The sequence below is a fragment of the Chelonoidis abingdonii genome, chromosome 1 (genome assembly GCF_003597395.2).
Source record: "Chelonoidis abingdonii isolate Lonesome George chromosome 1, CheloAbing_2.0, whole genome shotgun sequence".
Taxonomy (NCBI): Eukaryota; Metazoa; Chordata; order Testudines; family Testudinidae; genus Chelonoidis; species Chelonoidis abingdonii.
Genome location: NC_133769.1, coordinates 260,638,186 through 260,653,834, shown reverse-complemented (window position 1 = coordinate 260,653,834; position 15,649 = coordinate 260,638,186). Strand labels below are relative to the sequence as shown.

The 15,649-nt window shown below is 39.6% G+C and overlaps 1 protein-coding gene across 1 annotated transcript in view; it reads left to right on the top strand.

Moving 5' to 3' along the window:
• The first annotated feature begins 1,221 nt into the window (after positions 1–1,221).
• LOC116831668 (uncharacterized) overlaps positions 1,222–15,649 on the top strand; it is a 23,949-nt gene continuing 9,521 nt past the window's right edge. The window contains exons 1-5 of the mRNA XM_032791839.2: positions 1,222–1,790; positions 5,011–5,094; positions 6,951–7,022; positions 7,100–7,198; positions 8,867–8,950. Of these exons, the coding sequence (XP_032647730.1) occupies positions 1,253–1,790; positions 5,011–5,094; positions 6,951–7,022; positions 7,100–7,198; positions 8,867–8,950 (877 nt within the window). The 5' untranslated portion in view covers positions 1,222–1,252. The remainder of the gene's footprint in view (positions 1,791–5,010; positions 5,095–6,950; positions 7,023–7,099; positions 7,199–8,866; positions 8,951–15,649) is intronic.

Here is a 15,649-nt window from a genome sequence, read left to right as displayed (position 1 = left end):
GCCTACTGTCAGGACGTAGGTAGTGTCTTCACTAAGTACTAGAGCCATGCAGCTGTACCAGTGCAGCATTGTAAATGTAGACAAGTCTTGTCAGCGTGTCTCCCTATCAGAGCTCACTGACAACTGGCTCTCCTTCTTCTCCTGAGAAGTGCTTTTTAGCTGTTTACTGTCTAGTACTCAGTCTGGGGCTGGAAGTATAACATTGTCGTATAATTGACACTCTAAATCAGTTGTTCTCAACCAGGGGTACGCAGAGGTCTTCCAGGCAGTACATCAACTCATCTAGATCAGTGTTACTCAACCTCGGGGTTGTGATTCCAGGAGGGAGGTAATGGGATGGTTTTAGGGAGATTGTAAGTGCAGTGCCAGAGTTAGGGAGTCTCAATGTGATTATACATCTGGGGGAATGTGTGCGAATTCTGTGTGTGTGGTGCACAGCTCCAAGAGTTCAGTTCTATAGAGGCAATAAATGCAGAAAACTAGTACCTGGTTAATGACATACGTTAGTTTTTCACCTCAGTTTACATTTCATTTTGATGAGGTTATGCTTGACGTAAGGATTTTATTCTCACCTTCTCAGTTTCTTTAAAGTCCTTGATAATCCACACCTTCCTCCCATCTACAATGTTTTTCTTATTAAATCCTTGTATATAAAAGTTTTGGGGTTATTTTTCTTCTCTCCTGGATTAGAAACATATTTCATTGTTAAAAATTAGAAGCAATATTTTATGGTCAGTAATTCTCATTTACAATTTACTATAGTATTTGACACTTTCAAAACAGTTTAAAATACTGTAGATATTAGCCTTTTTTTTTTCCTTTTCACAAGTAGTCATTCACCTATTTTATTTTAGATCATCGGATCCAAGTTCTGCACCAGAAGCATATGATGCATGAACATAAACTTTCAGAAAAACAAGATGAAGTGTTAAGCACACCCATGAATATGACAGACGTAAAAGGCAAGTATTCCCAGTTTTTAAATTTCTTATCTATCCTCTTAGGATATAATTCATCCCTGTGCAGAGGGCCAGCACAAAGTCTGTGCATTACTTACATCCCATTTCAACTTTAAAAAATTGAGCATAAGTGAAACTTAAATAGTGCACAGGCTTTGTGCTAACCATCTGAATTTCACACGTATTGTGTGCACATACAGAATTATGATTTTAATATGTGCAATTATATAGTTTCAGGGCCATCTGTAAAAACACAGTTATTACCAAGTGGAGTGCACACTGATGTGCAAGAGATGCTATCTTCTAACAGTGTGACAACAGAAGCAGCTCAGGTTTCTAACAGTTCTTCAATGCTGATTATTAACAAGCTGCAGAAGATTTTCCCAAATATACTTTTGGACACTCAGACAAAATATAAGAAAGTGGATAATGAAAAAAAAGAAGAGGGTAAAAAGAAAAGGATGTTGTTTCCTGATTTGGAGCAAGATAAAAATACTGGTAATAACAAAGACAGATTAACAAGAACTAATATTACTATAAGATTCCATTCCAATGATAATTCAAGCCAAACTCAGATTGATATTTACAATTTAAAAAATTCAAGAGCGAATCCTGAGGTGCATATTGTCGCCAGCAATATTATTGACCAACAAAATAAAATAAATTCAGTAGTAGTACAAGATGATGTTTTGCAAGTGACAGTAAACAGTTCACTGGATAAGAAAATACAGAATAATACAAAAGTAAGAGAAAAAAGTCTTGCAAAAATTGAGGCTGGAAATATGGAAAGAAACTCCACAGGTAGCAACAGGAAAAAACTTCTTATAGCAGGTATGAAATTCTTTTCTCTTTTCAATAAAACATTAATTCTCTGTGAAAAGCTACATTGTTGCAAAATAAAATGATTTTTACCATAATAATATTTAAAGACAGATTGTAAACTCCTTACTCACATTGGTGAGTAATTACTCAGATGTACAGTCTCACTGATTTTAATGGGACTACTCATGAGTAAATGATCACTGAATGCAAGTGGTTCTCAGTGAAGTATTTAGATTGTAAATTCTTTAGGTCAGGGACTATCTTTGCATTATGTATGTGAAGAGAACTAGCACAAAGGGAGTAGTAAGCTTTGACTGGGTCTTCTAGTTGCTACTGCAATAAAAATATTCAATACAAACAATAATACCCAAGGACATGTGTACTCCATGAAAAGTTTGATGATTCAGCAAATCACCTGTGCAGCATACTGGAGATCAACTTCAGATACATTTAAAATTTGAAGCTTTTACTAAGTTAAATTTGAAAATGAGTAGTCCAATCAGTGAGACAAGGTGGTTGAGGTAATATCTTTTATTGGACCAACTTCTCTTGGTGGGATAGACAATCTTTCGAGCTACACAGAGCTCTTCTTAGGGTCTGGGAAACTAACATGGCTACAACAGTATTAGTATTATGTTACTGCAATGCTGTCGTACATGTTAGCCATGTACGACAGCACTGCATACATAACACAATCAGTGTAACATTGCACGTTATTAAATTTGATATTAAATTCTATGTACTCTGGTCCAGATCTTCAAAGATCTTTAGGTGCCACACTCACCTAATTTCTATCAAAATCAATGCACCCAAATACCTTTGAGGATCTGGGCCTCTGTCCCTAAATTTGTAATGCAGGAAAATTCTGCAGCACACTGAATTTAAACCACAACTGCAATGTACACGTTGTCAGAGGAAACTGGAGGTTTTGGTAGATGTAAATATCTGAATGTGAAATTGATTAATTTTAAAACTCCCTGGTGGTGAAATTGACTAAAATGGACTATGAATTTGGTAGAGCCCTTTTAATAGCTAGTATTGATATTTAATTGCCATCATGTTTCAGAGTTAACACCCCATTCAGATGAATAAGAGTTGTTCAGACTTTCCAGAGCTGCTATTTCAGGCTGTCTGCAGAATCAAGGATATAGAGCTGCAACCATTTATGCTTGCCTCATGTTTGGAAGGTTTTCTTTACAACTGTAAATGCTAGAAACTTTCTTCTTTTTAATATAAGATTGAATGCTGAAGCACAGTTCTGGAGTATGAATTCTACAGCATATATCTGTAGAATTATAGAATACATAGGCTCATAACAGTATCTTGTATCTTGATTCCAACTGTAGTTTTTGAGTTTGGATTAGTGGCAGTGTATGGTGTTTATTTTGTAACTTTATAATATCAAGTAAAATTTCTCCCACAAAGGAACATAAATCCAAATAGTATTTTTTTAATCTTTCAGTTTTGTTTCAGAATTAGGTAAAGTTAAAAAAAGTTCATATAACAAGTAATGCACAAGATTTTCCAGTGCTAATAAATAATTTTACTCTGAATAGCTTGTACAGTGTACAAAATCAAGTGCCTTTTACTGGTAAGTAGAAAATGTTACACTTGGTAAGGGTAAAATTAGCCACAAGGTCTAGATTTGTAAAACAGATTTTCCCATATAAGCAATATGATGGAGATATCATGAAAGTGAGGCCTTTAACTGGGGGGTCGGTCTAAAGAAAGCAGTTCTCTATTGGCAGCATCTTCTACTATCAACTATATTAAAAACATTATGAAAGCTGTAAAGTCAAGCACGCAAAGATAGGAAATGCCAAAATAAGGGTTGCCTGTTCAGTGGGGTATTCGACAGCACAGGAGAGACAGTCTACCTGCTCTCTGTTCCAGTGCCCAGCCCCAGCCCAGGGATCCACTGGGAGCAGCAATTACAGAGAGAGTCCTTCTGAGCCCTCATAGCTCTGGGCTGCCACATGCTAAATTGCTCTGTGTGGATGGCAGATGCACAATCTGATCAGCACTAGGAGCTGTGAGAGGCATAAGCATAGTCAATGAAGACTGAATCTTCAGAGATTTTAGCTGCTAAAATATAAGTCTCTACTGAGCGTGTGCAAACTGCAGTTTATCAAAGACTTATGATGTGATTAGACTTGGGGGGATTTTCCCAGGGATAGCAAAAGGCACATTCCTGACACACAGGCCATCCCACTGCCAGATTTCAAGTCTCTACTCCAAAATATGGGGGTAATACAGCATTTCAAAGAAAAAATCTCAAGAATTTTTTTACATTGTTCTCTGAAATGGCTGAACAATTTTGGCTGAAACCTAAAAACAAACAAACAAAGAAATAATCAGCCCAAATAATTAAAGTATCACAAAGTTATCAGCAACTAAAATAGGAGCTAATAATAGGAAGTGTCAGGCAACCTTAATAATAAGCAGTGGTATCAGCCCTGCCTAAAATAATAATAATGATGATGAAGGGAGGGATGCAGGAAGAATTATGAAGGAAGGAAACATAGCTTTCAAGAAGGATGTTTCACTCTTTTGAAACCTCCCCTCCTTCAATTTATCTCTTAGCTCTTGAATTCCTAATTTAATAAATCTCAACTGGTAGTTGGAGAGCTGCTTGATTGAGGTGAGCAAGCAATGGATAGGAGCAACAGCAGTAAAAACTGAAGTTTTATACAATCTCAAATCTTTGCGTATGGACCACATGCACTTGCTGCTGCTCAGTGCGTCCTTCAGTATTGCTTATTGGCGGAGGCTGATCTCCTTGGCTAGGTCCAAAACTTGGAAGGTGTTCAGTCCCTTCAATTCCAGTTGATGCCACTGAAGATCTGATTCTGCTTTGGAATTCTTGTTGCAAAGGGCACATGTAAAGTCTTTGAAAATGGAACCGATGCGCCACATCAGTTTATACCAGCTGAGGATGTAGATTGATACATTGGAATTAACAATTGTGAATGAAATTTACTCTGTCTCTGTTTTTCCACTTTTCTGAGTAGGATAGTACTCCAATAGTAGACCATGTGATTTGGGGACAGGGGAATGACCAGAATTTTCCTGTTGAAAAGTCTAATCCCTGGATAATCAAAATGCTTTTCACCCAGCAAATGTTTTTTTATTGATGTAAAGCCAATACATTAACTAAATGAAAGCACTGATTTTCATTTTCACCAAATCAGTTTTAGAAAATTTAATGTTAAACATTGTACATTTACAGATTTGACCACCAATAGTATGAAAAAAACAAGTAGTCATTCAGCATTTTCTGAAGAAACTTATCCAACAGAGAGCAAACCAACAGGTTAGGAAAAAGATATTTTAAAAAAATTGTATGTGTTTTCCCCCTTCAGAAACATTGTATCATGAAGAGCTTGACTATTTAACATTTTCCATCCCTGAATATTTCCCACCATAGAAACTGTGAAAATTGGTTCTACTTTCAGTTAATCATCAGTCTGCTACAGAAAGCCTATTAAAAACTTCTTGTACTTGACACAAAATTATAAAACTTTGCAGAGGTGACAGAGAAGGGGATCTCATTCATAAAGCCCATATGTTCCTTTTTATGGCATTTTCCCCTGTAGCTACAAATGTTTTTTCAGGCTTAATTGCAGCTTAAAGTTTGTTCTGGGAATTTTGTAGAGATATGATTAAGTCACACAAGGAATTTTTGTGACAAAGCTATTACTACAATTTGCGTAGAGTACCTATCTTCTGGGCTGCCACAGTGGGTGTAGGATAGAGATTTGGAAGCCGTTCTTCTAAAACCTCCCTTTTTGTTTCTCTTAAATACTGGTATGTTGTTGTATTTGGTTATGAAGAAGAGTAATTTTCCCATTCATTGGAAGGAATTTTGCCTCCAGAACTACCTCCTTCCATTGTTGCTCTGTAACCATAGTTGACTGAGAAGCCTGTTTCTGAGATCAGTGGTGAAATATATAGCAATATAGAGATGCTTCTACCATCACCTCAGTGGTAGCAGACAAAGGCAAATTGCTAATATAGCTTACTTTTCCGGAGACATCAGCATCAAAAGTGTCAATCAATCAGGGAAGAGTTTATTTGCATTTGGCATTTATTTAGTTTAGGATTGCTCTATTACTTCAATCAGGAAACAACCTCAATATATTATCCAATTAGTGTACATGGTGTTAAAAGTAAAGATAAGTTTGTAAGTTATACCAGTGTAACCCAGGAAATCTAACGTTAAGCCCTATCTAACATCATTGTGTTTATTCTAGGAAGCTGCCTACCATATGTACAGAGGTACCGTAGGCTGAATTAAAGATTAAATGGCAGTTTTACCTTTCACAGGCCAATGGATGTTTGTACAATTGAAGTGCAATTTATTGTTTTTATCATCTTGTGCTCCACCCCCCTCCCTTTTTTTTTCTTTTCTTTCATGCATTTTAGAGGCCTTTTAATGAGAAGGGGATATGACAGGCAAGTTTAATTTTTCATCCAATTTTTACAATAGTAGTGGATGTAACAACACTTCCTTCAGGATGCCAAATCCCAACCTAATGGGCATCCAGTTCCAATGGACAGCCTTGAAAATCTTAGCCTAAACATGTTCCCCATATATTTTACATATTTATATTCTAATAAGGAACAATCCAGCTTTTGACTGAGCTCTCCAAGAAAGGAATATGAGGGTAATTGGACTCACTAGAAATTATGACCAATGCTTTTTAAATTCTGGTTTATTTTCTTTCCTATGAGCTACTGGCAACTAGTGGTTCTATTACTGTCAAAACTAAATAGAAAAGTGTTCTGCCCGAATGCTTAGCACTGAGAAATCCTGACTGCCAGCACCAGAGTGTCTCTGACACTCCAGTGTGGCTTGTTCTTCCATCATTGTAAGCTGCCAATCTAACAAGCCTGTTTTTATTTCTGTCTACAGTATGTTCTTCCACTGAGCCATTGCATTGGTGAAGCCATTTACATTTTTAGTTCTGTTATCACAGAGTGTTCTCGCAGAAGCCCTAAAATCCATTTGCATCTACTTATTGTATAGCACCTCCCACTTTACTAGCTACATAATTAAATCATTCCAAAAGATATTTTCATCCTCATTTTTGATTGACAAAAATACTGTTCATTACAATTAAAGTATGGAGGAATTGACCACAAGTGTTTTCATATGTTTGTTTGCAGATCTGCCTGAGTCTGCTACTTATCTATTTCGTCAGTTGAACCGTATTTTACAGACGCTGGAAGATCACATGGGTAAATCTAAATATTTATGGTATAACTTTTTAAATATAAGATTCAATCACTTTCTAGTAACTTAATATTTTTTATAGGTGTTCAAACATATAATTTCCAAGGTGTAAAAGGAAACCAATCTCAAGTGTCAGTGAGAATGCTGAAGAATGTATTACAGGACTTACAGAAAGAATATAGTATGTATATTTCACTCTCCATTGATATTTATATTTTGTAAACATAACATTGTTATATTAGAAATATGGATGAACACACGTTAACATAGTGGACACAGAGAGTATCAAATCCTTCACTGATGTAAATTGGTGAAGTGCCACTGAAGTCATTGTCAATTTACATCAGCTGCAGATCTGGTACAAGGCCTCTATTTTTAGTTCAGTTTTAACTTGGACTACAGATAGTTGCTATATAAACTTCACACAGTGTCAGAGGTACTGGTGAATAACATTATTAAAATTATTAATAAATAACATTATTAAAATCCATAAACTATGAAATTGTGTGCTGAATGCCTCCAATAGCCAGGAGGGGAGAGGCAAACATTACCAGATAAGAAATGTAACTACGTTTACATTTCTTGAACAGAGAGAAAAAGGCATGCAGAACAAATAGCCATCTATTCTTTTAAGAATTTACAAATAAAGGCCCTGATCCTGCAATTGCTTATGTACCTGCTTAAGCTCAAGCACATGAACAGTTCCATTGATTTTAGTAATGATTTCAATAGATAAAATCAATGGGACTTATTAATGTGCTTAAAGTTAAGCAGGTAAATAAGTGATTGCATGATCAGGGGCTAATTTATTACCCCTAAACTATGTACATAATGTAATTAAAAAAAATATCCTGCTGTAAAAAAGCTCCCTCAAATGCTGTACCAAACATATTGGTGGCTATAGTATGTACACACGTAAAAATCCTGCTGCGGCTGAACTTAAATCACAAGTACATTTCACTTAGACCTAGACCTGGTGCTAGGGGCATGCAAAGAGTGCAGATGCATGCAGCACCCTATTTAGTAGCCCAAGCAATTAAACAAATAGGAAGGTGCTAGGAGGTGAAACCTCCTGTTAGGGAAGGGAGAGCAGTGGTAGTCAGGGGAGTGCCTGAAGAAACTGATGCCTCTTTCAGCAGTTCTCACACTTCCTCTGGAAAGAGGTACAGCAAGCATTGTGTAGACCACTGAACAACCAGTCATCAGCTGGTATGCCATGTTCAGTTCAGTGATGGAGGAGGCACCATGCCCTGCTGCCATTGAGTTTACTGGCCTATCGATCCTGCTATTATTTGTGCTTTTAGAATTGGATTTGAGAAGTCATTGCAGTAGAAAAATGGATAAATGCTTTTCTTTTTCAAGTACCTTTTCCAGCACTAGAAAAAAATCACCTCCTTGTACACATTTGTGACATTGAAAAGTATAGTATAACCATGCTCTGCTCAGAGTAGCCTTTCTTGAATAAATATTATTTCGTCATGAGGAAAGACACTGAAAACAGACAATAAATACTGAGTAGAGAATGTTGCTTTAATGGATATTTTGCCTGAGTAAAGACTTTAGGAGTTGACCCTGAGAATACAGAACAAAGATTCACTAGTAAAAAAAAATTTGAAAATACAAAAAACCAAAGAATAAAAGAAAGGAAATAAAATATTCCTGGGCCTGATTTATTAATAGCTTGAAAGGCTCATTTGTTATGGATTAGGTTGAGAACACAGCAATTCCCTGAGTTGCATGTAAAGCAATGAACTATATCAGCACTGCAACTTGTCAATGCAATACTTTGAGTTTATAGAAGTAAAAACATTTTTAAAATAAACATTTCCCCCCCTCCCTTGTTGTATAGAAACACAGGTGCCTTTAACAGTTAGTGAGAGTATGAACTCTTCAGTCATGGAAAACATTCTTCAAAATTTAAAAAAACATAAAGGTAAGGGAAATGTTGATTGATTGCACATAGAAAGAAAATAGCAAACTAATGTGCATGTTAATAGGGATGTAATTATAGTAATCCTTGGCTGTTAGAAATCTGCTTCCAACAAGTTTCATTTTCTGATTCAAGGCTGACAAGTGTAAAGGTCCTTCTAAGATAGTAAGTATTTTAAAAGCTACGTAAGAGAAAAACATGTTTTGAAGTATTTACTGAAGCAAGTTAAGAATCTACAGCATCCCTAGCAAAAGAGCATTGGCCTGCTAAACCCAGGGTTGTGAGTTCAATCCTTGAGGGGGCCACTTAGGAATCTGGGGCAAAAATCTGTCTGGGGATTGGTCCTGCTTTGAGCAGGGGGTTGGACGAGATGACCTCCTGAGGTCCCTTCCAACCTGTATTCTATGATTCTATGAAAATCTCATCATCTTATGTAATTTCCAAGGCCATCAGTTAAAATAGGCCCTGATACAGGAAGCTACTAAAACACTGGCTATCAGTCAGGTAGAGAGAGCCTTTTCGACCCTATTATTCAGAGTTATCAGAAGACACCACTTCCCCAGCATCACTCCCTGGCACCCCCACTGCAGTGTTTATAGCAGTAGTGCTGTGGTGGGCAGAATCCATAGGGCTGGGTCAGGGCTGCCCGGGGGGAGGGGGGCAAGTGGGTCAATTTGCCCCAGGTCCTGGGCCCTGCAGGGGCCCCACGAGCCCTGGCCCTGACCCTGTTGCGGTCCGGGTCTTCAGCCAGCATTTCAGCAGCAGGGGGCCCTTCAGTGCTGCCGAAGACCCGGTGCGACTGAAGGGCCCCCTGCCACCAAAGTGCCCCACAAGCCCTGGCCCGGCAGCAGTAGGGATCTTTGGCAGCATTTCGGCGGCAGGGGGCCCTTCAGTCGCTCTGGGTCTTCAGCCGCATTTCGACTGAAATGCCGCCGAAGGCCTGAACCGCTGCTGAGTGAGTACAAGCACCATAGCTCCCCCGCTTTTCCCCAGGCCCCCTGAATCCTCTGAATGGCCCTGGGCTGGGTGATCGCAGAACAAGTTTGTTAATGTCCCTCAGGAAGCAAGAAGTGCCCCACAACTGCGGAGGCTGGCCAGGCATAGCTCTCACTTTGCCCTATTGTGATCATATCAAAATTCATGGATTGTAAGGTATTCATTCACATAACTCCGGGGATTTCAAATGTAATTTGGTGTCTTCTCAGCATATTTTACATTGTGTATGATTTTAAAAGTGCACTAGGAAAAGCAGTTTCACACAGGAGTAATGGTTTGTGTGTTTTTAATTTGTTTTTTAAACTTAATTGCATAAGGGGCAATGATTATTTACATTCAGAGAACACTCTCAGCCCTGCTTAATGTCCTGCCACTTGTCACTTACATTCATGTCACTTTAAGTATCCATGAATGAGTCTTTCTCCCAAGGGAAAACGGCACAGAACTGCGTATGGGCATGTGCTGCCTGATGTGCACTTCCCCGATGGAAACATCAGCAGAGCAGACAGTGTAGAATGGACTCTGAATGTTAATAAACTAGTTAGTTAATCCCAAACCATCTATCTGCAAGAGGCAGAGAGCGAACAAGCTGGGGCACTCCATCTTTTCTGCCCCATTCCCACCCAGCTGCTAAAAAGAGGGCTCTACCCTCTCGTTCCTGGCTGCTGGGAGGAAAGGGAGGCTTTCTGCTACTGTACCCTGGTAGCTCTCTTCTGCCCTCTCTGTGATTGGAGGCAGAGACGTTTTGGCAGTTATAGCATTGCTAGGCATTTTACTGAATGCTGGAGCTGTCCATCTACCTGATCTCTGGGAATGGAGCAGAGCAGGGAGTGCTGCTTTGATTGTCACTGCTATAGCTCTGCCTAGGTAAGAGCAAGTGGAGAATCATTCAGTGATAGCAGCAGCGGGACTCAGGTTTGCAAAAGCCAGCAGGTGTCAAACACAATGAGCCCTTTCAGTGTGCAGACTCTAATTACAGGTCATCACTTCTAGCTTCCCTTCACTACTTGATAGATCATTAGCCACTATTTATTTTCTTCAAATTTTCACTATCATACATTCAGTTTCTACTTTAAGGAACAGCTCCAGCATGACCCAACATGCTAAAAGAGTCACAGTTGAAGACATTAACTTTTTTATGCAAGATGTTATACAGTAGATCTCTAAAGACAGGAATCTGATGTCATTTGCAGTGAACAATGTAGAGTTGAGACGGCCTGGGGACAAAGAAAGAACAAAAATGTTTTGTGATTGGTAGTTTATCATATATACTGTAACTATTTGCCTTGTACAGTGTTTATGCTTCCTACTAGAAACAATCTGTTTTTAAAGGGGGTACCTTACTCATGAGAAAGCATTAATTCTGTGGAATTTCCTTAAATTAAGCCAATTGTAATTAACAGGGAATAACAGAAATATTTGTTGTGCGATCCTTCTGCTTGCAAATTATTCTGTATTTGAAACATGAGATGCTAGCAAGTCCTTCTGTGATTAGTATGTAAAAAAATCTGTCAAGGGATAATTAATTTTTCCCCTAAAACATTTATACTAATCTAGTTCTTTCATTATTGAACCAAATTCATCCCTGGAGTAACTTCACTTATGTCAGTATTATTATTCTAAAAATGAATTTGACCAAAACATTTTATAAAAGTCATTCTATAATGGTTTCTTTATGAACCAGTTTTTTAAATTATTGAAGCTGAGATTTGAAGTTATCTGTATTGGACCTTTGTTCTTTAAGGCACCATAGAATGGCTTGGCAACTTTCTCATTGCAGCTTCAGAGACAAAGTGCAATCCTACAAAGTTATAGCAGGCTGCTGAATTGTTGGGCATTAAAACTAGGGTAAGATTAAGGCAATTCAGGGCTACACTTTTAGGCCAGGACCTTTCCTCCCACTTGAAGTGATAGTGGTTGAGGGCCTGTCTCCCAGAGAGGCAGGGATATGGAGCCCCCTTCCTTCCATTCCCCCTCTGCCCCCGCCCTGGAGTGAGACTAGGGCTCTCTCCCTCCCCTTAGGAGCATCAGGATTGTTTTGATTGGTGGTCCCGCCCAGAGCAATGGGGCTTAGAGCTAAAATCACAGAGTGGGTACTTCTAGACTGCAGGCACTGGCTGCGAATGCATCTCAAGCAAACATATTTGAGCAAGCTTTTCTCTAGCTAATGCAGGTCTTGGATCAGCAAGGCTGTGGCAGCATGAGCTGTATGAATCTATCTAGAAGACTGAGTAATTATGTGCGGGGTTTGCCTGTGCTGAAGCTTATGCTGCCAGTTTCACTATTCCAGGACCCCACCTAGCTAGAATAAAGCTAGCTCACATATGTCAGTTCAAGTATCAGTCACACTCTACACTGCAATAAAAGACTCATGGCATGGCTCCAGCTAGCCTGGATCACCTGACTGAGGCTCATGGGGCTTGGGCTGAAGGGCTACAAATTGTAGTATAGATGCTCAGGCTGGAAGCTAGGCTCTGAAACCCAGCAATGGCGGTGTGTCTCAGTGCCCCAGCTCCAGCCTAAGCCTGAGCATCTGCAATTCTGAGCTCCCTATAGCCCAAGCCCAGTGAGCCTGAGTCAGTCAAACTGGGCTTTGAGACTTGCTGCTGTGGGTTTTTTGTGCAGTTTAGATGGACATGAGCTGGCTGGGGTAGTTCACACCTCTTAAGACATTGTTCCAAGCTGTCAGGTTACTCAGGCAGGCCTCACTGCATTGGTTACACGTGGCTCATGTTTTTAATTTATTTTCTTTGGAAGCAGGAGGGCTAGGCATTATTTTTGGGGGAAAAAAAGAAAAGAAAGAAAGCTGATATTCTGTCATCATAATGTGATTCCTGGAGCTGGGGTCCAGGGCATAGGCTTTAAAAGTTCATTAATCCTACCCTGACAAAATCCTATTATCAGTCATGACTGACACATTAAGCCTCTGGGCGTCTCAAGTTTTCCACAGTTGGTTCTGTCCAAAGGTGAATTCTGTTTAGTTACTTTGAGCAAAAATAATCCAGCCAGTTTTATTTTTTTTACTGAGGGGAAAATGAGGAAAGCATATTTTCCTTACTTTGAAATTCTTGCAACTTTTGGTGTTCACTACCCAACAGTCAAAAATGCTGTGCTTTGAATACTGCAGTTTGTCATGGAAATAGTTCTCATGGACAAATAGTACATATGTGGATTTACTCTGGAGGAACTGGTTTGGATTTGACCAAATTCTGAGTGTTTGAAAATTTCACAATGAGCAGACAGTCGTTTTTTTGCTAAGCTTGTTAAAGATGAACCTATTACATCTTGTGCAATCATAAGATGACGGTGACCCTATGGTGTGGTGGTACTTTTTTGGCATGCTACCCCATGCACCTATAGTAGATATCCATAAAAAGTGACTGACCAATGTTCCTGGGTTTGCTTTCAGTCCTACAATGTAAGTAACTGGTCCCCAGATCGCCTGACGAGCCCTTTCTGTTCCTGTCCCTCTCTCCCCAAAGAACCTGGAACCTGTGAGATAAACTCAGGGAAAAAATGATCAGGAAGTGATATATCTAACTTAGGAACAATACGTATTATCACTTCTTTCATTCATCTGAGAAGGTCCAGGTATGCTAAAGACCAAATTGCAGATTTCATGAGGTGTTACTGTCCCCGTTGTACAGAGGAAAACAGTTCTGGAGAATTTAAGATATTCTGATGCTTTGGAACAAAACTGTTCCTGTTTCAATACACAGAAGTTTGATATTTGGCATGTGCAATAACAGTTTCCTTCATATACAGCCATCATCTACTGAAGCCTGCAAATTCATTAATTGCATGATAAAAAAGCTTTATTTCACTTACTTATAATTGCTTAGTGAAGCTTTACCAGAGAAAGATTTGTATTTACTTCCATGCCTGGAAGAGAGATCAGACCATCAGACTGATTTTGAAAGATGTGGCATTTGGCATTTTGTTAGCGATTGCTATTTCCAGGTAAAGATCTTATAGGTCAGAGCTCATTTGCTAACTTAATACTATTCATCTTCGCTCTCCCCCTCACAGGTCCCTCATACAATTGGTGACTATGTTCCTATTCATACAATTTTAGGCTCCCACAGAAAAGCTTATATCCCATATTGAAGGAATTAATCTTGCTTCTATTTTGCAAAGTTTTTTTTTTTTTTTAATATTCCTGGGATTTCCCCACATAGAATATTCTAGGTAATTTATATGGCTTCCAATCACACTGCTAAAGATCAGTCCATACTCTCTTGCATGCATCCATTCTTTCATCTATAAACAAACTGTTCACAGCCTCTCTGGGATATCCTAGTTATTGAAAATTAGACATGTGGAAATGATACCGTGGTTGCCATTAAAAAAAAATAACTTGCCAGTAGATATTAAGGCCATACATATAGACTATATAGTGACAGGTACTTTAGAAATGTAGGTAGGTACAGTGACTCTTCACTTAAAGTCGTCCTGCTTAATGTTGTTTCGTTGTTACGTTGCTGATCAAATAGGGAACATACTCATTTAAAGTTTTGCAATGCTCCACTCTTACGTCATTTAGCTGCCTGCTTTCTCCACAGCTAGCAGCCTCCCTATGGCCTCCTCCCTCCAGCGCATCCCGCATGCTGGCAGACTCTGCGGATCAGCGCCTTCCCCCCCGCCCCACCTCCTGCCCATGGCAAGCAGCTGGCTTGCAGCGTTTTGGAGGCAGAAGGGAGTGGGGAGGAGCAAGGACTCAGCGTGGAGGCTCCCCATCCCTCCCCTGCCTCCCGAACGAACGCAGCAAGCCAGCTGATTGCCCTGGGCAGAAGGGACAGTGAAGGAGTGAGGACTCAGCATGCCTCCCCTCTCCCTCCCCTGCGCAGCAATCAGTTGGCTTGGCATTTAGAAGGAAGGGAAAAGAGAGGGGAGGATCCAGGATGCAGCGAGTGAAGTAAAGGGGGAGAAGATGAGGGTCAAGGGTGGGGGCTTGGGGGAACGAGTGGAGTGGGTGGGCTGAAGGTTGAACCCCCACCTCTGGTGCTTGCAGAGTAGGGGAAGCTGCCCTGGAACCTAACCCCCACTATTTACATTAATTCTTATGGAGAAATTGGATTTGCTTAACATCATTTCACTTAAAGTCACATTTTTCAGGAACATAACTATAACATTAAGTGAGGAGTTACTGTAGTTACCTATCTGCAGTAGATACTACATTGTCCCACTATACCACAATTATTGTCTGTTCCAAGAAAAGGGTAGTACAGATTGCCAAATGTCAATTTTTTAAGTGGTGTCCACTGTCCATACACAAGTTATATTGCTGTTAACTCCTTTTCAGAAAAAGGATGTTTGCTGGCCAATGCAGCGTGATCGCTGCTGCTGCTACTTGAGAACTGGTACCAATAGGCTAAGAATTGCACACACCAGTGCTCTGGACTGCAACTATTTCTTGTCCCCCCACTCCTCTAGCTCACTTGTTTATCTCATCTCATTCACTTGTTATATCTTGTATCAGAGGGGTAGCCGTGTTAGTCTGAATCTGTGAAAGCAGCAGAGAATCCTGTGGCACCTTATAGACTAACAGAGGTTTTGGAGCGTGAGCTTTCGTGGGTGAATACCCACTTCGTCAGACGCAGGTAGTGGAAATATCCAGGGGCAGGTATATATATGCTAGCAAGCAAGCTAGAGATAACGAGGTTAGTTCAGTCAGGGAGGGTGAGGCCCTGTTCTAGCAGTAGAGGT